General features: G+C 36.1%; 2 protein-coding genes across 2 annotated transcripts; both read right to left on the reverse strand.

The window, feature by feature from the left end:
• Nucleotides 1-56: 56 nt before the first annotated feature.
• cha-1 (Choline O-acetyltransferase) lies at nucleotides 57-10823 on the reverse strand. Its single transcript, NM_001028432.4, has 11 exons — nucleotides 10758-10823; nucleotides 3851-3901; nucleotides 3318-3367; nucleotides 2646-2787; nucleotides 2430-2602; nucleotides 2082-2358; nucleotides 1869-2037; nucleotides 1584-1825; nucleotides 1096-1319; nucleotides 780-978; nucleotides 57-536 (listed from the first exon to the last, which is right to left on the reverse strand). The coding sequence occupies exons 2-11, from the start codon at nucleotides 3899-3901 to the stop codon at nucleotides 180-182; spliced, it is 1884 nt and encodes a 627-aa protein (NP_001023603.1). The 5' UTR covers nucleotides 10758-10823; the 3' UTR covers nucleotides 57-179.
• unc-17 (Vesicular acetylcholine transporter unc-17) lies at nucleotides 4385-10825 on the reverse strand. The gene is made up of 4 exons (NM_001392284.1): nucleotides 10758-10825; nucleotides 9109-9611; nucleotides 7164-7443; nucleotides 4385-5455 (listed from the first exon to the last, which is right to left on the reverse strand). Exons 2-4 carry the CDS (start codon nucleotides 9595-9597, stop codon nucleotides 4626-4628), a joined length of 1599 nt encoding a protein of 532 aa, NP_001379838.1. The 5' UTR covers nucleotides 9598-9611; nucleotides 10758-10825; the 3' UTR covers nucleotides 4385-4625.
• Nucleotides 10826-17392: the final 6567 nt, after the last annotated feature.

A 17392-nucleotide genomic window follows, 5' to 3' on the forward strand; every position in this document is an offset into this window, starting at 1 on the left:
AAGAAAGAAAAAGTTTGGCGAAAGTTGACAAAAAAAATATTTAGGAGACAGAAAAGTATATACAAATCCACTTTATTTCCAATTAAGGGAAAAAATTCTGAGCACTCAACTACATGCATCTCTATATTCAAATTATTGCCAAATTAAATAAAAAATATCTCAAAAAATAATAATAAAATTCAGTTGCTCAGCAGCTCCTTGACATCTCTCATAGCTCCAGCCAAGCTTTTCTTAAAATGTTGTAAATCAGTCCTCGGATCACTTCTGAACGCAGTCGGCGCAAAAATCACTCGATCCGGTTGAATATTGTACGGGCATCCATAGCCATCGCGGACCACTGCACCATACGTCAGGTAGCAATCAGGGATATCCAGAGAGGTTGTGACTTGGCTTGTCGACAATGGGAATCGCATAACTTCAGACCACAGAGGATCCAGAAACAGTGATGGTATATCTTCTCCGGTCGTTTCTTCCCTTTCCCGGGCGAGACAGAATAGGGCGCAAAGATGATTGTCGACACCGTAGCCGCTGATGTTCTGAAAAACTTTAAATTTATTGGCGATGCCAAGACATAGGCGGAGTCTGAGCCGATATATATTTGAGCGGAGCTAGAGTCAAGACATAGGCGGGGCCAAGATATAAGCGGAGATAGAGCCAAGAAAGAACAAGGTATGGGCAGGGCCAGAGCCAAAATATGGGAAGAGCTATTGCCTTACTTAATGCTAGGCTTATGCTTAGGATTAGGCTTAGGCTTAGGCTAAGTGTTCCGTTTTTCTTACCTCCAACGTGACCTTGACCTGCTTGAGCACAGCCTTCTTAAATAATTCCAGCTTTCTCTCTTTAGACTCCTTCTTGCTCGCCATTGCCGTAACCCATTCCAGCGCCTCTTGTGTGTTCGCCCGAATGTTATCAACTCTTCCCGCACCGAATCGCCGAACCGAAGCTGATTCGTAGGTGGAAACGAGGTGACCATGTGTTCTGAAAAAATAGCGAGTAAATATTTGTGTGTGTGTCCTGTTTCTACTCTAATCAGTGATTCCTTAACACCAGGGACTATTTGCAGAAATTATGATATAGTTTGACTAAAAAACCAACTTATAATGCGCCAATTGCATAATCAACTGAATAAATCCATCCGGACTGACACGCCAATTTTTGATGGAATCTTTGCCGAATTCGTTGAAAATCAAAACTTCAAGCTCCAGTTCGTTGGCGAGCTCATCGAAAACTTCCGCCTGCTTTTTCAGAATATTTCTAGAATTTTCACTAAAATGCCATGTCAGAGATTTGGGGTGTACATTGCGCACGTCGTTCCAAACCTAAAAAAATATGCAAATTTATAGTTAATAATGCGATTCTACAGTATCCATTACATTTAAAGTACAGCTACAGTTTGTGAATTACACATGTACAAATCACTCCACTACAGTATTTTAATCAACATTACCGAGCCTGTGTACTAGTCAAAAGCTCCCTACAGTACCTCAACAGTACTTTTACAGTAACACCATACCGTATATCTACAGTACCCCTACATCACTCCTACAGTCTACAGTCCTACAGCCCAACGCAAAAAACCTCACCATCTTGCTTTTAAAGTACTTCTGTGCATATCTGATAGCAGTTTCAGCCATATTAATAATCACAATCCCCTCGGCCGTCGAGTGCTCTATGCACAACCCATTCACACCACTGGAAGACACCACCAGCTGAATAGTCGCATCATACCACCGATTGAGCCCGAACTTTGAACTTCCATGGCCGGTCAGAGTTGAGTAGCCACGCGCCACAAATTCCTTCTCCTTCTCGGAAATGCTCATGGTATCTGAAACTTTTTCAAGGTTGGAGGTACATGCAAGTTCTCAGACCATTTTTCCCATAATCAATAGGATCTTCCATGTCAAGACACACCACGAAAAGCGCCGACTTTACCCATTCATAGGATTTTGAGTTCTGCTCGACTGTGAGCATATCCTGCCAAAAAAGAGCCGCGTTATCACGCGGGCCAACGCCAGAGGCTCCGATATTTGCGGTGTTCTGAAGTCATTCTTAAACTTTTCATTTTGAACTCAGGGTCCCACGTTTTGATTAATCTTAGAAATCTCCTCGATCTGCGCCAGCTGGTACTCCACATCTGCATATGACACTAGAGCTCCATTGATTCGCGAATGGAGCAAAAAAGTCTGATTCCGGCACATCACGAGTACATGTTCATTCCCATCATTCGTCTTCTGCTTTCGTATTTGGGTATCCTCGCCGACGCCCGGCTCCCTGTAGCAGCTGAGAACTCGGTCGTACTGTTCCATGCACATCTGGAGTTTTTGCGCGCCAGTGGACTTTTCTCGGCACACTTGTTTTCTGGAAAATATCGACGGCGGTGGTAGGTGTCTTGCCAGACTATAGGGATACTGTAGGGGTACTGTACTCACGTGTCTATCAAGTTCTTGTACTCCAAGAGCCCTCTTGTCAGCAATGCCGTATATTTGATGTGATCCTCCTTTGTCTCAAATTTGACTTTCGGAAAAATATACCCCGGATTTGAATTCACGGGCGTTGGCATCCTAACTCTCATATACATCTCGGGGAGCCAAAATTTTGTGGCCTGAAATGTTTTTTTTTCAATTAGAAAACTTGCGAGAACCCACCCAATTCGGCGACTTCTCCGCAATTTCCAGCAGTTGCTCCTGTAACGGAGTAGCTTGACGCACGAACTTGTGAGCTGCATCGTGGGTTGTCGCTAGTGAGGCTTTCTGGCCTACGGCTACAACGGCAGCGTATTCGAGATATCTGGAATTTAGTTTGAGAAGCGGCGGACACCTCGCGAGTTTCTTAACGGGCTCGTGAGATGTCGGACGCAAATTCAAATGATCATATCTCAGTTCATTTTTAAGATATTGATACATTTTAACCTACAATACTATAGAGAAACATATTTCAAAAATTATTTAGTTATACTTTGTTTGATAAAACCAATGACAGCCCGGATATGAGCCTCTGAAATTTGTCATAGCTAGTTTATCGATGCACCATATCCAGCACTTTAACTTTGGCAGGTTATATCTCGGCTAATTTTAAAAGTATTAATAAATTTCAAACTACAAAACTATAGAATCATTTATTTTAAAACTTAGATTAGTTGAAAGTTTTTAGATTAAACCAAAGCCAACCGAGATAAAATCAGCTATTATTGGCGTCAAAATTTGTTGTTTGATGCTAAATTGTAAACTTAAGTGCTATCAATTGACATTCCATTTGCAAAATATTTCTGTGAGAGGTAATTTATGGCCACCTGCTGATCAATTTTGAAAGACACTTACCTATCTAGCGTGGCCTCCAGGCTTGGTACCGGCGGCTTTGGCAGTGCAGTCTGAAAATTTTTTAAAGCTTAAAATTTAATATTTCAGCCAACTTTACCTTTACACTCTTAAGATTACGGTAAGCAATTTGTATGGGGAAGAATTGATTTTTTAGGAAAAATGCCACAATTCTCATAATACTTTTTTGAAATTTATTTTCAAAAAAAGAGGGAGTGTCTTGGTGGTGATCGAGAAGGCGAAACAAGAAAAATTGTTTCAAACTAATTAGTTCTCAGTTGAAAAAGGGGACCGAGTTCTTCTTGCTAAGGGGATGAAGAAAGACAGAAGCCTCTTCGAAATGAGCCAGCTAGCTGTTAATGGGTTTTTGGTGCTTTTTTGTTCGAACAAAAAGAAATAGCAGGGGAAAGATGCACTAGATACGATTTTTTGCGTGAAATCTCTCACAATTTTCAAATCTAATTAAATCGAAAGGTTTCTTGCCCCATGGGAGTGTAGGAGTACAAAAAAGGTTCATGAGCGGTGGTTTTACTTACCTCATACCAATTGTCATTTGGTGGAAGTTCGTCAACTTTTTCCTTTTCCATCTGGAACAAAATTTACTTCTTAGTATCTGTTATACTTTCAAAATTGTGTATATTTTGCAAATTAGGCTTAGACTCAGGCTTAGGCTTAGGCTTACGCTTAGGCTTATGTTCATGCTTTTGCTTAGGCGTAGGCTTAGGCGTAGTATGAGGCTTAGGTTTAGGCTTAGGCTTGGGCCTAGGCTACAGAAATCTTAGTTTCTGCCAAAATTTGACATTACTCTATACGAAATCACTACAGTAGCCCGACACCGATCCCCCACTAATACTAGCTCAATATCCCACCAAAATTAATATTAATTTTCCGAAAAACTACATTAATTTTACATTGCACTGTCTTTTAAACAACTCCAAATCAATATCCCTTCAAAAGACTAAGACACTTTTTTTGCTGAAACAATCTTTAGATTGAGATTTTTTAATTTTAAGCTAAAACACTAACCAAGTGTCAAGAATATATATATAAGTCGACAACACCAAACCACCAAGGTTTCGATTCTTTTTTTTGATTTGTGAAACATTCAAAATGTTTTTTGGTTTACTTAAATAAATAAATAAAACTTATACATAAATACTAATTCACAATTTGTAGAGTAACAGAGAAGGATGAAAGGACACAAAAAAAGAAGAGAAATCTGAAAGAAAAAAGGAAATAAAGCAATCTAGGCTAGTCATTTTGGCCATTGCACTTGGTAGAATAAACATATTCAGAGATCCAAATCTACGACTACCACTGCGGATTCAGTGGGTCATATCCGGCGGGGAATTCGGCTTGGGGCCTTGAATCCTGGAACGACACGGCGTGGTTCGGGATCTGTGCCTGATTCTGGTACGACTGCTGATCTTCCCATCCTTGATAGGATTCCGCTGTAGTTGCTTCAGGCTTCCCATTGTATCCGCCAGCTGGAGCCGATGAGTTGAGCTGTGTCATTTCGGCGGTGTCACCCTTGGCGCCGAGGGTGTCGTAGGAGTGAACTTTCCGCAGTAGGAATAAAACTGGGGCGTAGGTGACGTTGGTGGCGAAGATTATGATGTTGAGGGCGGTGAATCCCCAGTTGGTCACAATCCATCCGGCAATGATGGGTCCAAAGGCGTAAGCCAACGAGTACGAAATGTCAGCGATCGCGTAGACGGATCCGTAAACCGAAACGTGGCGGGTGTCCACAAGGTGTCCAAGCATCGGGAGGAGCGAGGTGTCGATCAAGGCGATTCCGAAGCATACAAAAGAGAGCGGGATGACAAGTTGCATCACCGATGTGGTATAGGGGATTGCAAAACACGCGATTCCCTCCATAGCCAACCCAACCATAGCAATCGCCCATGTGTGGTGGGGGAACGCCCTGAGCATTTTGACGGTCACATAGACTCCGAGAACGTGTGGAAAGAATGGTGGGAGCCAGATGACTCCGACCAACCAGCCAGGAGTGTCTGGCATCATTTCGGACATCCAGGTTGTGATGGTGGGCTCGAGGAAGGCGAGAGAGACGTTGGCCATGATGAGGGCTCCGGAGCAGCAAGCGATGAAGGGATCCATGAAGAGACGCCACATTGGGGTTCCTGGAAAGAAACGTTTGAGTTTGGGCAGGTACCGTTTTGACTAGGGAATGGTCAGCTTAGGGGTGAGGTACCTAGAGACGCCACATATGCCAAACGGAAGCTGAGATCATTGGCTACAAGAATATGCTTTCGAATTCTGCAACGGACCTCTGGGAGTCTGGAAATTCTTGTCTGAAATCATGCTTTTGAATGCTCGAAAGTGGTAAGAATTTAGAATTTATTACAGAAAAACGTGAAGTTGAATACCTAGAAAAGATGAAAATGTGTTTTGATACAGTGCATACAGTACTTGTTTCAAGTATAAAACTAATTTTATTAATTAAACGTTTTTCTGTAATAAATTCTAAATTCTTACCACTTTCGAGCATTCAAAAGCATAATTTCAGACAAGAATTTCCAGACTCCCAGAGGTCCGTTGCAGAATTTGAAAGCATATTCTTGTAGCCAATGATCTCAGCTTCCGTTTGGCATATGTGGCGTCTCTAGGTACCTCACCCCTAAGCTGACCATTCCCTAGTGAGTAAATTTCTATCTGTTTGAAAGTTGTAGAGTCGGACATTGTGGTAATAATTTTTCTTAAAATTTCAAAGTTTTTTTTAGTAAGTTGCCGAAATCGCTTAAAATGCCGAAAGTGCTAAATTTATATTTTTGGAAAGCTCGGTTCGGACCTTGATGAGGAAATGTCTAATTCTGGAAGATGAAATCAAAATTTTCCGAAAAACTCTCAAATTTAAGAACTGAAATACCATCGAGCTGTCGAAAATATATGAGATTTGTCACATTCAAATTCTTCACAATTTTTCTCTGAAATCGCCGAGAAAGCCTTGAAAATTGCAGAAAAAACTGAAAAATTTTCCAATTTGATAACTGTAACATCGCTGAGTTATCGGAAATGAACTTTCTGTGTACTGAAAGTTCTAAAAATGATCAGGGCGCTGAATTTTCAAAATATTATAAAATTTGAAAAGCGTCTAAAAGTTCTCAAAATCTTAATTATTTTACTGCGGAAGTTTCTAGAAAAGAACATTGTCAAAATTGCTGAAAGGAACCGACAAGCTGAACATTTTAGCATTCTTTTAAACTCTTCGGCTTTTTTAGACGTTAAAGGCGGTGTAGTGGACATTTTTTATTGCTTTTTTAAACTTTAAACTGTGTCTGAAAACACCGAATTTCATAATGAAACTTCTTCTCAAAACAAAGTTATGGCGGCTTAAAAATGACGTAAAACTTGTTACAATTTCAAATTTGACAGGTTTGTCAATGTCGCAACGATTGGAAACTAACTTATTTTAAAATCACCGTCTAATTTTGGATACACAAGTTGATATTCGATTTAGGAACATTTAAGGAACATATGGATCACCAGATTTGGCAAAATTTGGTAACTTCTGGTGATCCATCGACATTAAATGCGCCTAAATTGATTTGAAAAGCAAGATAGTTGACTTATTTATCAAAAGTATATTGGTGATTTCAAAAAAGTTAGTTCCCAGCTGCTGCGACGTTGACAAGTTGGCGAAATTTCAAATTTTAACTCTTTGTTGGTTAATTTTTAAGCCAACATAACCTCTTTTTTTTTGAAAAGTTTTAAAGAAGTTTCATTATGAAATTCGGTGTTTTCAGACAATTTTGAGTCTAGTAAATCAATAAAAAATTTCGACTACACCACTTTTAATAATCCTAAAATTTTTAAACGTATAACCCATACCTTGAACCTTCTCTCCATGAGAATCAGTGCCTCTCCGATGGGGATTGATCACCATAAAAACTGCAATAGCATCAGCCAAACAGACAAATGACAGAATCAGGAAAGGTACGGGTTTTCCGGCGAGTGAGTACAATACGGAGCCAAATGGTGGAGCAACTAGGCACCCGAACGAGATGAAGGCTAAGGCGATTCCAAGTGCCGCTGATCTCTCGTTTTCTTCGGTGAATCGATCGGCGATCATGGCAAGACCGGAAGTATCGGCGAACGCTGAGCCGAAGCCCTGAAATTTTTTTTAGAAATTTTCAAAAAGTTTCAGTTTTTAAGAGTTTTGAAATTTATACAAATATTGCCGACGTCTTTGAAAATCTCTTAAAAACTCCTTAAACTTCAGTAAATTCAAGGAATTTTCACAAATTTGTTGATATTTCCAGAAACTTTCTAGAACATTTCTAAATTCTCTTCAATTTTGAGAGCTATTCAATATTTTCTAAAACTCTCTAAAATTATCGAAAATTTCCAGAATTTTTTCTAAATTTTCTAAGATTTCCTGAACTCCCAGGTAATATCCCAAAAAGTTTCCAGAATTTCCAGAGGTTTTTGAAGCTTTCTAAAAAGTTCTATAAATTTTTTAAAAATTTTTCTAAATTCCAGAATTGTTTAAAGAAAAATCAGCAACTTTTTAATGGATGTTCAAAGTTTTCAAGAACATTCTAGAATTTTCACAATTTTTTAGATTATTTTAGATTTTGTTTAGGGATTCTACTTCTCCATGGCTCCGATTTTGAAATTCTTCCAAGTTTTGTTGAAAACTTTTCCCAACAACTTCTTCTCCTCTACTTTCCATCTCCAATTTGTCCATGTTACCACCTACGGAGATGTCCCCGCCTGTCCCAGGGGACACCGAAAGGGGGACGTACTTATCACCCGGGACCATCTCATTTTCCTACTGCTCTGCGAGCTCCTTCTCTTTTCGCCAGCTTCTTCTTTGCTGTTGTTAATTAGCACGAAGTCGTTCGACGCCCGGCTGGGAAATAGTGCGAAAAGACTCGGAGCCGCAGAGCATTTCAGAAATCCTTTCCGTTTCCGACATTAGAAGAGCAACGCGAAAAAAATGGAAGGGAAAAGATTCGAATTTTATATACAGAATGATGACCGGTTTTCGTAAGAAATTGGAAAGATGGCAGGAGCAGGAAGAGGAACCAAATTAAATTGCTCGGCGAGTTGAAGTTTTCTTGGGAAAAAGTTGGCGTTGGGGGAAGATTTAATGCCAGGAATGGGGAAATTTTCTAAAACTAAAAAAAAATTCTAGAATTTCCCAGAATTTTATTTAATTTTCTAAGATGTTCTGAAGCCATTTGGAATTTTTTAAAGTCTTTAAAAAATTTCAATAATTTGTTCACAATTTTCTGAGACGTTAAAAACTTTTTAATTTTTTAAAAATTTTTTACAAATTTCCAGAACTTTGTAGAAGCTTTTTAAAATTTTCTAGAAAACTAGGGAAGGTTTGAAAAAATCTTAAAATATTCCAGAAAGCTTTAGAGTGTTTTTGAAAAGATTCAAACAAAAATTTTAGGCATTTCTGAACCAGAACGTTTTAGGAAGTAGTATAAAATTGAAAATTCTAGACATTTTGAAGACTCTGGACAATTTTCCGAAACCTCTAAATTTCTTGTAGCTATTAGAAAATTTCGATGATTAAACATCAGGAATTTTTTTCAAAAACATTAAAAGTTTCTCCAGAAAATTCTGAAAAAAATCCAAAAATTTCTTGAAATTTCCAGAAGCTTCAAAAAGTCTAAAAACCTTCCAGAACAATTTGATACTTAAAAAAATATTTTTTTAGATGAATTTAAAGTTGAGCAGCGGTTTTTTTCTATAGTTTTAAAGTCAGCTGACAGTTTGTCTGCTTAACACTTTATTCTTAAAAAGAAAGAAAAAAACTAACCTGCAACGATCTTGCAAAAAGCAAAACTCCATAGCTCTTTCCAAGAGCAAATATAGCCGTGGAGAAAAACATGGTGCATAGCCCCAAAATCATCGGAATCTCGTATCCAACTCGATCGATAATATATCCCGAAAACGGATTCACAAAAATTTGCAGCAAAGCTTTTGAAGCGAAGAGCCATCCCAATTCCAGCTCCTCATCCAAAAAGTTAATCCTTCCGCCGACCTCTCTTACCAGATAGGTCCCGTTTGCAAGCTGGCTTGTCTCATTGTGGTATCCCTCGAAGGTCACCTGGTAGTTATGAATGTCCCGAAGGTATTTCGGAATAATTGGGACAATGACCATGTAGAGCATATTGTCGAGTAGTAGGGCTATGGAGACTATCACCAGGACGCATTTCTTCTGATTATCCTGCTGCTCAAGCCACTTTTTGGCGTCCGCTTTGAGGATCTCCGAGTCTCGGTTGATGACGGGCACGTTGAAGCCCATCTCTCTCTCTCCCCCTGGAATATTTTATTTTTTCTAAATTTTTTGGGCTTCGGGCTGGCCTAGGGGCTTTTTCTCAAACAAAAAAAAATTTAAAGAAAACTTATGACGTGGCTCGGCGCGTAACAGAGCCGTGAGACCCATTGTATGGGGGAGAGAGAGACTTAGGGGAGACACAGATCGCCAGAGGGCCGCCGAGACCACGCCCAGTTTTGAGGAAAAACACACGTATAAGGCTTGTTGGGGAGGGGAGAGACAGAGAAATACAGGAGAAAATTGAGAAAATTAATATAAGAAAGGTAGTGGAAATACAGGTAATACAGGAGGAGTTTGTAATTTTTGGAAATTTTTTTAAAGAGGAACTTCTTGGTGGTTTAGTTGTTGAACATGTTAAAAATTTTGTATTTTTTGCCGAATTTTTTTGAATTTTTGTATAGCCCGCCAATTTTTTTTTGAAAAATATGAATTTCGCGCCAAAAACTCTCAAAATTTTGACTTTTGCGCAAAATTTTTTCTGGAATTTTTGAACTTCGCGCCAATTGTCTTATTTAAAAATTTTTTGCAAATAATTGAGTATGACAACTGTCACTTTTTCAAAAATTTCAAATTCGCGCTAAACTCTTTCTTTGGAAATATTTTTTTAGAAAATTGATAAATTCGAATTTTGTCGAAAAAACATCTTTTTCAGAACAATTTTTAGACTTTGCGCCAAATTATTTAAAATTTTATGAAAAATTCTGTGTTCTTTTATTTCCCGCCAATTTTTTTTCTAATATGTAAGTTTGCGGCATATTCGTCAGAAATTTTTTAAATCGAGATTCTAGAAAATTTTTTGAACAACTTATTTTAAACTTTGTGCAAATTTTTTTATTGAAAAAATTATGTCAAAATAATTTTTTCGAAATATGTTTAAAAAAAAAGAAATTCACAAATTACCGCCAAAATTTGTTGAAAAATTTTTTTCAAAACTTAAAAAAAATTCTAAATTTTATGTTTTGAAACTGGCGCCAAAAATTAATTTCAAATATTCCAGGAAAATTTACCAAAAAATTTCAAAATTCAAATTTTCTGCCAAAATATTGTACGAAGATTCTTGAAAATTTTCATAATATATCTTATGACTACTTTTTGGAAATACAGTATTTAAAAAAAATTAGGCTCACCTTGTTTTAGTAGGTTACTATTTTGAACAAGAGATGCGGAAAATAGAAAGACTTTCGATGAATTACCTGAAAATTAAATATTTTAGTGTAAAACTTTTGGGGGCAAAATAAAAAAATAAAGAGGAAACAAGGAACTTGAAAAATAAAATAAAAATTATTTTTTTGAAAAATTCCGGCGGGAAAATTATTTTTTGACAAAAAAAAAGAATTTTTTCTGAAATTTTAGTTTAAAAAGTTCAAATGACTCCACCGAGTTACCTTAAAAAATTGCTAAACACTAATTTAGGCTAAAAATCAGGCGAAAAAAGAAAAATGACATGTGTATTTGAGCCCCCGGGCGGGTTTCTTTTCTGTTCTGAGGGATGACTCTATTGTTATTTTTTACGAAGATTGCCTTGGCGCCAATTCAAAATGCACATGATTGATTGGCTCAGAGGGGGGGGGGGGGGGGGGGGGGTTGGATATGCAAACTGACGTAGTGGTTTTTTTGTTGGAATTTCAGAAATTTGGAAATCGCTGCCAAAAAAACACAAGACCACAACATTAGGAAGTTTTTAAAGTTTTAGAACTTTAGAACTAGAGTTTTAGTGGAAATTTTGAAAAAATAACGCTAAAAAATCGAAACATTCAAAATTCGAGGAAAATTTTATTTATTTATTTAAGAATTTCAATTTTTCGAGCTTAAAAAAAGTTTAAATAATGCAAATTTGAATTCCCCGCAAAAAGTTATTCACACATTGAATCGGAATATTTTTTTTTATTTCCCGCCGAATTTTCATGTAAATATTTGATTTTTTGTTGAAAAAAAAACCCAAATCTTAAAATTCTTAATTGTGTGAAATTTTAAGAATGGGAAAATTGAACTCACGCCAAAATTACTAATATTTTTGCCAGAAAATTAATTTGACTAAAGCGCCAAAAATTTTGATTAACTTTTTTAAAGAACTTTCCGCCAAAACATAATTTTCAAAAAAAAAATAGTGGCACTACAAAACTTCTACTACACCTTTTTTACAAAAGCAAAAATATTTGAAAAAATAATAGGAAATTTTGGCACAAATCTCAAAACTCCTGCTCAAAAGCTCAAATTTTGAACTGAAAATTACTGGAAAAAAAATCGAAAAATCTCCATATCTCCCCACGAGCTTTACCTCATCAATTCTAGGGAGACGAAGTCAATTAGCTCTACTATTCATAAAAATTGGCTCAATTCGAGCCGGATTCACGGCGGGTAAGGATAGAAAAAAAAATATAAAGACGCACATCTTCTCCCCTGCAAAGCCGCAATTCAACGGGAATTCAATATAAACTGGGAAAGAAATATGAGATCGATGTGAAGGAATTGGGCGGATTCTCACGGTATCCACACGTCATGGGCTCGAGCTCCGTTTTGAGACAGAAAAAACGGATACAAAAGAAAATTGGTGGAACATGTACAATATAAAGCTTTCAGTGACGCCAAACTTTGAAAAGTTAAAAAAATTCTTCAAAACTCGGTCCAGTTTTACAGGCCCCAGAAACCTAACAATTTACTTTTCCAAGAAACTTTTTGAGCAGTATTTAATCTCTACTATTTTTTTTTTTGAGGTCAGTTAATAGATGTTAATCACAGTTTGGGCTAGTTTTTGATATATATCTCTCCTTGTCTCTCGCTTAACAGTTATCATTAGACCTTTTCTGTAGGAAAAATAGGTTTGATCTTTTGGTAACGTTCTACAATTTGGCTTAGGCTTGAACATAGGCTTAGGCTTATGCTTAGGCGTAGAATTAGGCTTAGGCTTAAGCTCAAATGAATACACATCGGGGTTTAGGTTTTCAATTCAAACTTCCATGGCTAGAGCTTCGTTTTTTTCTGGAAAAGTAACGAAAATGTGTGAAAAAGTCCATTTCGTATTCTTTTTTATTCTGTTTCACAAAAAAAGAAAAAGACGACGTCAATCTCTTCTTCTCCGAAGCCTCGGCACAGGCACTGATTGGGATTGTTCGCGGAAACCAAGTTAGCTTCAGCGTCTAGTCATTCACACGCACTATTTCTTAAAGATTTTGAAGAGAGGATGTGTGTGTGTGCTCGGGGAGAAGAAGAAGCTTCCACCTCCTTCGAAATTCCCCTTTCCCAAGTTTTTAGGAACCAGGGGAGGGGGAGAGAGAATATTTAAATATGTGCTGGACGGGAGGAAAAACGAAAAAAAAAAATGCTCTGAACGCGTATGGTCGATTGAAATTGCAAAGATTGAAGGACATTGAAGGATGATAATTTAATTAAAATTGAGTTCCAACCGCTGCGACGCCAAGAAGTGGTTAAAATTAGCTAAAAATATACCATTTTTTCAAAAACTTTGAGCTCCCATAACATTTTTTTGAAAAATTTTCAGAACGTCTCATTACGAAATTTGGTAGTTTTGGACCATTTTGGGTCTAAAAAAGCAAAGTCTTAAATTTCGGTACTCCACCTTTAAAGGTAATGAATTCAAAAAATAGCTAGTTTGGGGAAAAGTCTGCAGTTTTTTGGAGTTTTCACATTTTCTGGAAATTTTATATATAATATTTTTTCAACATTTTTCCTTTATTCTCGGAAAAACTAATTTTTTTTAATTTTTTGGTATTGAATTTTTAAATTTAAAATTTAAAAAAAGGTCTGAACTATTTTTTTGGATTTTTTTTTGGATTTTTTACAACGGAAAAATTGTAAATTCTTGAAATTTTGTATAAAATCTTTTTAAAACAAAAACCGAACAAAATAAAAGCCACATTAAAACTCGAATAAATAAACTATGAAAAAAAAAGTTTTCTTGAATTTTCCAAATTTTTTATTTCATTCAAGTTTTTCTGTAGTACCATGCAATAAATAGCAAAAATTTTTTAAATTAAAAAAAAAGAAAAAACTTTTTCTTTTCTGAAAATTCCAAAAAATTCCAATTTTAAAAATAAGCTCAGCCAAAACTTTTTGGCAAGTATGCAGGATGGAAAGAAAGTGATAGGCTTTTCTCTTTTTGCAATACCCCAGCTTCAGTCTAGATGTATAAATGTACAGCTCCCCGGGGACCATTCCAATATCTTCTCTCCCAACTTTCTCCTCTCAAAATTCCCGCAAAAATCCCAAAAACCAGAAAATTGTGAAAACCAAAAGCTTTAGGGCTCACCGAGCCCACGTCACTTTTCCAAGAAGTGGGCGGAGCCTACCGTAATCCAGTGTCACCACTTTGTCATGACGACTACACATTTCGGAGGGGAGAAATGATTGGTGTATACGTTTTTTTTGGAAATTTCGGGGGATGTGAACGCCGCTTTTGGATGAAGCGGATGGGAACGGATTTTTCGAAACCTCCGGAGATTGAGATGAGATGCTCTTTTTTTTGGAAAAGGGGAGACGTTTTGGGCAATCGGGAAAAAAGTTTTGAAAATAATAATGCAGAATTTAAAAAAATCATTTTTTTTTGAAAATTATTCGACTGTAAATTGTCAAAAAAAAATCAGAAAAAAAAAGTTTCCCGGTTTTTTAAGTCTTAGGCTCAGGCTTAGGCTTAGGCTTACGCTCATTCTTTGGCTTAGCTTGGGCGCTGGCTTAAACTTAGGATTAGGCTTAGGAAGTAAAAAAAATTTAGAAAACCAAAAAATTATCCAAACTATTCTTTTTTTAATTTTTTTCCTAAAAAATGCAATATTTTTCAAAAATTCTATTTTTATTTCATTATTAAAAAGTACAGTAAAAGCATAATGATGTAAATGTTCGAAATTACTATATTAAAATAATTCAAATTCAAAACAAAATTTTGAAAAAAAAGTTTAAAAAATTGCTCAATTAAAAAAAAAATTTTCGGAATTGTTCTAAATTAATATACTCAATATTTTTTATAGAAAAGTTCAGTATACCTAATTTTTTGCTTAAAAAAGTTAGATGTAAAATGTTTTTTCTTAAATTTCAAAAATTGTGAAATTAAAATTTTCCTAATGCTAGACTTGAAAAATTGGTGCCTAATACCTTTAAAATTATTATATGGTACAAATTTTTTTCTGGAATTCCCAACTAGTCTGGAGATACCATTACTAGATTACTATGTTTTTCTCTTTCTGAAAGAAAAATCAAGAAAAAAATGGCGAAAACTTATCGGAGCCTGTGAGAAAATTCAGAAAATCTCGAGCTCCACGAGCAAGTGATACGAATAAATCATGAGCTCGCGCTCACTGATATTGAGAGACTCCGTACCCACGACTTCAATTTTATTTTTTGAAGCCAGAGCGCTTTCCACTACAAAATCATGGGATAAAAAAGAAAGAAGAGGAAAAGGCGAAATTCGTATGCTTATGCTTTTCTAATAATTGGTTAGAAAGGGGGATTTCTAGAGAGCTGAGCCAACGGAGAGCTGAGGAGCCACCCCTGTAATTAGGGATGTCTCGAATTCGAAGCGCCAACACCTACTTGAGAAAGTGACGCGGGGAGTGGGGGGGGGGGGGGGGGGGGGGGGGATTTGCTACCGGTTGTCGAAAAAGGAGTTCAAATTTTTTTCCTGAATTGGAAATTGATTATTGATTTTTCATTGCTATCGACTGATAGCTAAGATTTTCAATTTTCCAACTTTGATAATCGGTTTTTGACTGTCGATTGCTAAAAACCGGTTATCGACTTTTCAATGCCGCTAGCCGATAATCAATAATTGACTATTGTAGCCGGTGGCCGATAGCCGGTAGCTGGTAGCCGGTAGTCAATAATTGATTATTGGTTGATTACCAACAGCCACTTTTAGCTATCGAAAACCGCTCTACCGACGAACATTTAAAATCAATAATCAAAAATCAAAAATCAAACAAAAAACCGATAATCACTAATCAATGATGAAAAATCAATAAATATTGCTAAAAATCAATAATCCAGTATCGGCAACTGCGGCAACGAATTAACACCATAAAATCGCCCCACCTCTTCTCATCCATCCGAAAATACTCCTCCAAAAAAGATTGACAGCTAGATTGGGGAAAAGCTCAAGACACACACACACACACACCATGGAATTTGAAGAATTATAGAGGAGATTTTCAAAGTACGACGGGCAATTGAGCATTCGAAATTGAGCCAAAAAACTGGGTGGAACGAAATTTTTTTTTTTTTGGGATATACTTTTCAGGAAGGGATGGGATATTTTTTTGAATTTTTATTTCACTATTTATATATCCCTGGGATTCTGACCCATTTGTCATTTTATCTATAATTTGGAGTACAAAAAATGGGGGGGGGGGGGGGTAATCGGACACAAATTTGCAGACTTTACGACATTTTGTACCTGGGGGAGGAGAATCAGAAGAGGTCAAAAATCGAAAAATAAGATTTGATGGGGTTTTGGGTGTAAAAATAGTCTAGTGAGGAAAAATGAAGGAAAAAATCAAAATTAAAATTTGAATTTTCTGCTAATATTCTATAAAAATTATAATTCGAATTCCTAAATTAAAAAAGTTCAAAAATTTTGAAATTTGCGCCAAAAATAAAAATTCCTTATTTGCATATCCTGTTAATTTTTTTTAGTTTTTGAAAAATTTAAATATCTCAGATTTTCTGAATTTTCCAAATCTAATTTTTTTGAAAATTGGAAAAATTTCAAATTATTTTTGAATGAAAAACAATCTTCTACGTCCAATTTCAAATTAGTTTTTTCTTCTCCAAGTTCCCACGAGCTCCAGAAATAAATAAAAATGACCAAACGCTTACAAGCTTAAAAATATATTCTGGAGGGGAATTTAATTTTTTTTACTTTGGAAAATGCAGGCTGAAAATTCAAACCCAACAGTTTTGCTGAAACTTTTTGGCGGAAAGTTGAAAACATTTTGAAAATTTGTGAAAAATCTTTGGCCGAAAATTAATTTTTTTTTCTGACAAATTATGCTGTTTAACAAAATTGGTGCGGAACACAAATTAAAAATTTTTAAACGGTTTTGCAATAAAAATTTTGGCGCGGCATTCAAATTTCAAAATTTTCCTATTAAATTTTTAGAAAACAAAACTTTTGTTGGAAGTTCAAGTTTCAAAAATTTCAATAACTTTGGCGCCAAATTAAAATTTCAAATTTTTACTTAAAAAAAATCCAAATTCTCGATAGACTTACACTAAAAAAAAGAAATAGTCTGGGCAGTGAGCTGCTCGGATTGAAAAATGATGCGCTTTTCCCTTTCCGACGAAGGAAAAAATGACGGCGTTAAATGAATTTGAGAAGAGCTTCTGGTTTCGGATTTCCAAATTTGGAAACTATGTTACAAAAAATCTGCGAAAAATACGAGAAAAAAATTACAGAGATTTTTCTGACTGAGCCATAGTAGTTTCTCCTGCAATTTTTTGTTGTATTTTCAGCAATTTCTAGAGAGGCTAGACGTTGTTTCTGGGATTATCCTTTTGAAAATCCGGCTAAAATCGCAAAAATGGCGTATTTTTTTTGCATGAAATTTCTTATTTTCCGTTCTGTTTGAGGGCGAAATGTCATGTTTTATTGGACATGTTACTATTGGATACTCGGTGGATCTTGTTTTGAAATGTTTGGTAAAAATTAAAATTTTTTAAATAAAAACATGTAAAAATTAAATTTTAAATTTGAATTTACATCTAGGAAATTCCCGGACAATATTATCAGAAACTTGATCAATTTTTTAAATAG

The sequence above is a fragment of the Caenorhabditis elegans genome, chromosome IV, assembly GCF_000002985.6.
Source record: "Caenorhabditis elegans chromosome IV".
NCBI classification, from domain to species: Eukaryota; Metazoa; Nematoda; class Chromadorea; order Rhabditida; family Rhabditidae; genus Caenorhabditis; species Caenorhabditis elegans.

Coding starts and splice junctions, on each gene's coding strand:
- unc-17 (NM_001392284.1), bottom strand. CDS start 9,597: ATGGGCTTCAACGTGCCCGTCATCAACCGAGACTCGGAGATCCTCAAA. Junction 7,444..9,108: donor TTTTTGCAAGATCGTTGCAG/GTTAGTTTTTTT, acceptor AAAAAATTTCAG/GGCTTCGGCTCAGCGTTCGC. Junction 5,456..7,163: donor TCATGGAGAGAAGGTTCAAG/GTATGGGTTATA, acceptor GTTTCTTTCCAG/GAACCCCAATGTGGCGTCTC.
- cha-1 (NM_001028432.4), bottom strand. CDS start 3,901: ATGGAAAAGGAAAAAGTTGACGAACTTCCACCAAATGACAATTGGTAT. Junction 979..1,095: donor ATGCAATTGGCGCATTATAA/GTTGGTTTTTTA, acceptor CTATTTTTTCAG/AACACATGGTCACCTCGTTT. Junction 537..779: donor AGGTCAAGGTCACGTTGGAG/GTAAGAAAAACG, acceptor AAAGTTTTTCAG/AACATCAGCGGCTACGGTGT.